Genomic DNA, 2,967 nt, shown 5'->3' on the forward strand with positions numbered 1-2,967 from the left:
CCAATTTATAATGATTTTAAGGCGGATGACTAAAAAAATAATTTACATGAACTTGGTATAGGAATATCTATCCAACCTTAAATGAAATATACTATAAAGTATAAAGTCTACATGAAAGAAAAAATCGATATTTTAAGATCCTCATACATGGCTTGATCTCAACCGTTATCCCAAATAGACGGTAGAGATTCACTAAGACGAAAAAACTGAAACCGTAGTGAACACACATTAAAACAGACCAAAATAAAACCTAAATACACGCAAAAACACCTCAATTTTCATAGCAGCAGCTCATCGTCATCCGAACCCTAATTCGCATACTATCTTCTGTGCGATTCCCCTTTAATAATTATCAAATTATTACAAATCCTTACCCGTTTCTGTAATCCATCCATTTCAGAAGTCAATTCTAGTCGATTTGGAAAAAGAACAGATTACTGATCTTCTTTAGTCTAAGATTATTGTTGTTAGTGTTTATCGAATCCAAATTATTGTTTTTCCAGTTCAATTTTGTTGAGTTCTGTTGCTTGGTGTTTTGAGGATCGTTTATCTCGTCAAATCCCCAAACGGAACGTTATCGTTCTGTGTTAATCTTATCCGCAATTTGGTACTAGTGTTGTTTTGTTAGATTTCGATTTCGATTTCGATTTTGCCGATATTTAAAAAGTTTTTGTGATTAGAACTAAGTAAATCGTCAAAACTTTACTTTCAGGTTCACTTTTGTGTGTGTATAAGTATATATACATATACGTATATAAGTGTATCTGTTTTCAAACTAAAACCCTAAGTTTTCGAAAACTTGACATTTCGATCTGTTGATTTTGCTGAAAAATGGCTGGAGGTGGAAATAGGAAGGACGATTCAATAGCGATTAGCAGCACAAATGTTTTTGCTGCCCTTGGAAGCTTGAAGAAGAAGAAGAAGTCTGATAAAGAGCATGGTTCTTCCAGAAAGGGTGGTAGCTCAAAGGGGCAGGATAAGGATGGGGAGAAGGAGCAGGTTTTTTGGGCTCCAGCACCATTAACGGTGAAGTCATGGGCAGATGTGGATGATGAGGATGACGATGATTACTATGCAACCACAGCTCCACCACCATCTGTTTGGGGTGCTGGTGCTGGGGATCAGGAAGATAAGGCGAAAGGAAATGAGACTCCGGTTGAGGTGAGGATTGAAAAAACCTGAATTTGTCTTTTTAGTTGTTCAGCTTTTACTGCATTTGCATCTACAGCTATCTAAATGGTGTTATAGATCTTTATTATATAATGTTTTGCTTGATATGATCCTTTTAACTCATGAATTATGCAATTACCCTAGATGACAGCCATGGTTTACTGAATTCAACTGTATATAAGTATGATATAGTATAGCATAATGGTTACTACATTACCATGTAGTTCTTAGTTTTTGAGAGACCTTGTTCAACATGTATCTTTTTCCTTTCCTTTCTTCTTTTATGCTATGTGAGAATTAGGTCTAAATTTACGCCCGATTATTATGGATACAAAGGCCAACTACGAAATATAAGTGTTCTCATTTAGTCAATGACATACCAAATTTACATATTCCTAGGTTAAGATGAATCTGCATGATAATTTTCCCTGTTTTATACCATTCTATGTGTAACTTGGAAATTTCCATGCTTCATTTTGTCGTTATTTGATGACTTAATGTTTACTTTCTTTCTAAATAAAGTTTTTTAATCTCTATTCGTCTCCATGATTGGTAAACTCAAAATTTTCCATGTTTTTTTATCGTAACGATCTTCAGTTCTTATTTTGCACATTAAATGATTCCTTGTATGATAAAACCTATATTTTCATCATCGGAAACTTTTGACCTAATTGGGAATCTTTCAATCTTTTCACATGGCTAACAATGTTATCATCAAAATGTAAATCTTGTATGAACATCATCTTGTATGAACATCATTTCGAATCTTTTGTCACTTTTGTGTGTGAGTTAGCAACTAAAATGTTAATCTTGGTTGAGTTTTTATTTTTCAGGAAAGTGAAAGTGAAGATGATGAAATTGATGATGACAATGATGAAGAAAACGATCATGAACAAGAAGCAGAAGCAGAAAAGGAGGTGGTGTATGAAAAGCCTGCAGAAGTTTTGCCTCCAAAAGACACTGATAGGCAGCTTTCAAAGAAAGAGCTCAAGAAAAAGGAACTTGCTGAACTTGATGCAGTTCTTGCTGAATTAGGATTGAATGACAACAATACCCAAGAAGACACTACTAGTAAGATAAAAACAACACAATCCACTTTACTTTTCCCATTTTATTAATTTACTCACGAACAAGGGCATTTACGTCTTTTGCCAGGTGAAAAGGTGGAGAATCAAAACGGAGAACAGGAGAAGAAGGACAAGAACGTGCCAGCTGGCGGAGAGAGCAAAACATCAAAAAAGAAAAAGAAGAAAGATAAAAAGGAAACCAAAGAACAAGAACAACAACAACAAGTAGTCTCCAATGAAGAAGGTGAATCAGAAAAGGTTGAAGAGTTGTCTGGAGTGGATATGAAAGAGAAGATTAAAAAAATGGCGTCCATGAAGAAGAAGAAATCCAGCAAGGAAATGGATGCTGCCGCCAGAGCTGCCGCCAGTGAGGCGGCTGCAAGGACCGCCAGGTTGGCGGCTGCTAAGAAGAAGGAGAAGAATCACTACAACCAGCAGCCTGTGAGGTAAGAAGTTTTATTAAAAAAAAGGGAAAAAGAAGATATGATTATATGCTGTGGAATGCATAATAAACTTCCTTTCGTATTTTGGTTTCTGTTTTTGAGATGGCATAGTGACATTTTTTTTACAGTTTTTTTTTTTTTTACTTTGAAATTTTACTTAAGAAAAGAACTTTTAGGTTTTTTTGGGGTTTTACATTATTCACCCAGAAAGTAGAGAGAACACCCATGGATGATGATGATGATGATGATGATGATGATACTTAAATTTTAATTTCTGTTTTTTGCCA

At 35.0% G+C, this 2,967-nt stretch overlaps 1 protein-coding gene across 1 annotated transcript; it reads left to right on the forward strand.

The window, feature by feature from the left end:
- Window positions 1-244: 244 nt before the first annotated feature.
- Window positions 245-2,967, forward strand: LOC145124536 (uncharacterized). Its single transcript, XM_079059936.1, has 3 exons — window positions 245-1,161; window positions 2,004-2,241; window positions 2,326-2,967. The coding sequence occupies exons 1-3, from the start codon at window positions 832-834 to the stop codon at window positions 2,685-2,687; spliced, it is 930 nt and encodes a 309-aa protein (XP_078916062.1). The 5' UTR covers window positions 245-831; the 3' UTR covers window positions 2,688-2,967.

Source organism: Lactuca virosa, chromosome 7 (assembly GCF_052849685.1).
Source record: "Lactuca virosa cultivar CGN04683 chromosome 7, Lactuca_virosa_CGN04683_v6, whole genome shotgun sequence".
Taxonomy (NCBI): Eukaryota; Viridiplantae; Streptophyta; class Magnoliopsida; order Asterales; family Asteraceae; genus Lactuca; species Lactuca virosa.

Bases quoted from the DNA above. Each gene is read 5' to 3' on its own strand.
- LOC145124536 (XM_079059936.1), top strand. From the start codon at position 832: ATGGCTGGAGGTGGAAATAGGAAGGACGATTCAATAGCGATTAGCAGC. The intron at 1,162-2,003 runs GTGAGGATTGAA...TTTATTTTTCAG, and splicing joins GAAATGAGACTCCGGTTGAG to GAAAGTGAAAGTGAAGATGA. The intron at 2,242-2,325 runs GTAAGATAAAAA...GTCTTTTGCCAG, and splicing joins TACCCAAGAAGACACTACTA to GTGAAAAGGTGGAGAATCAA.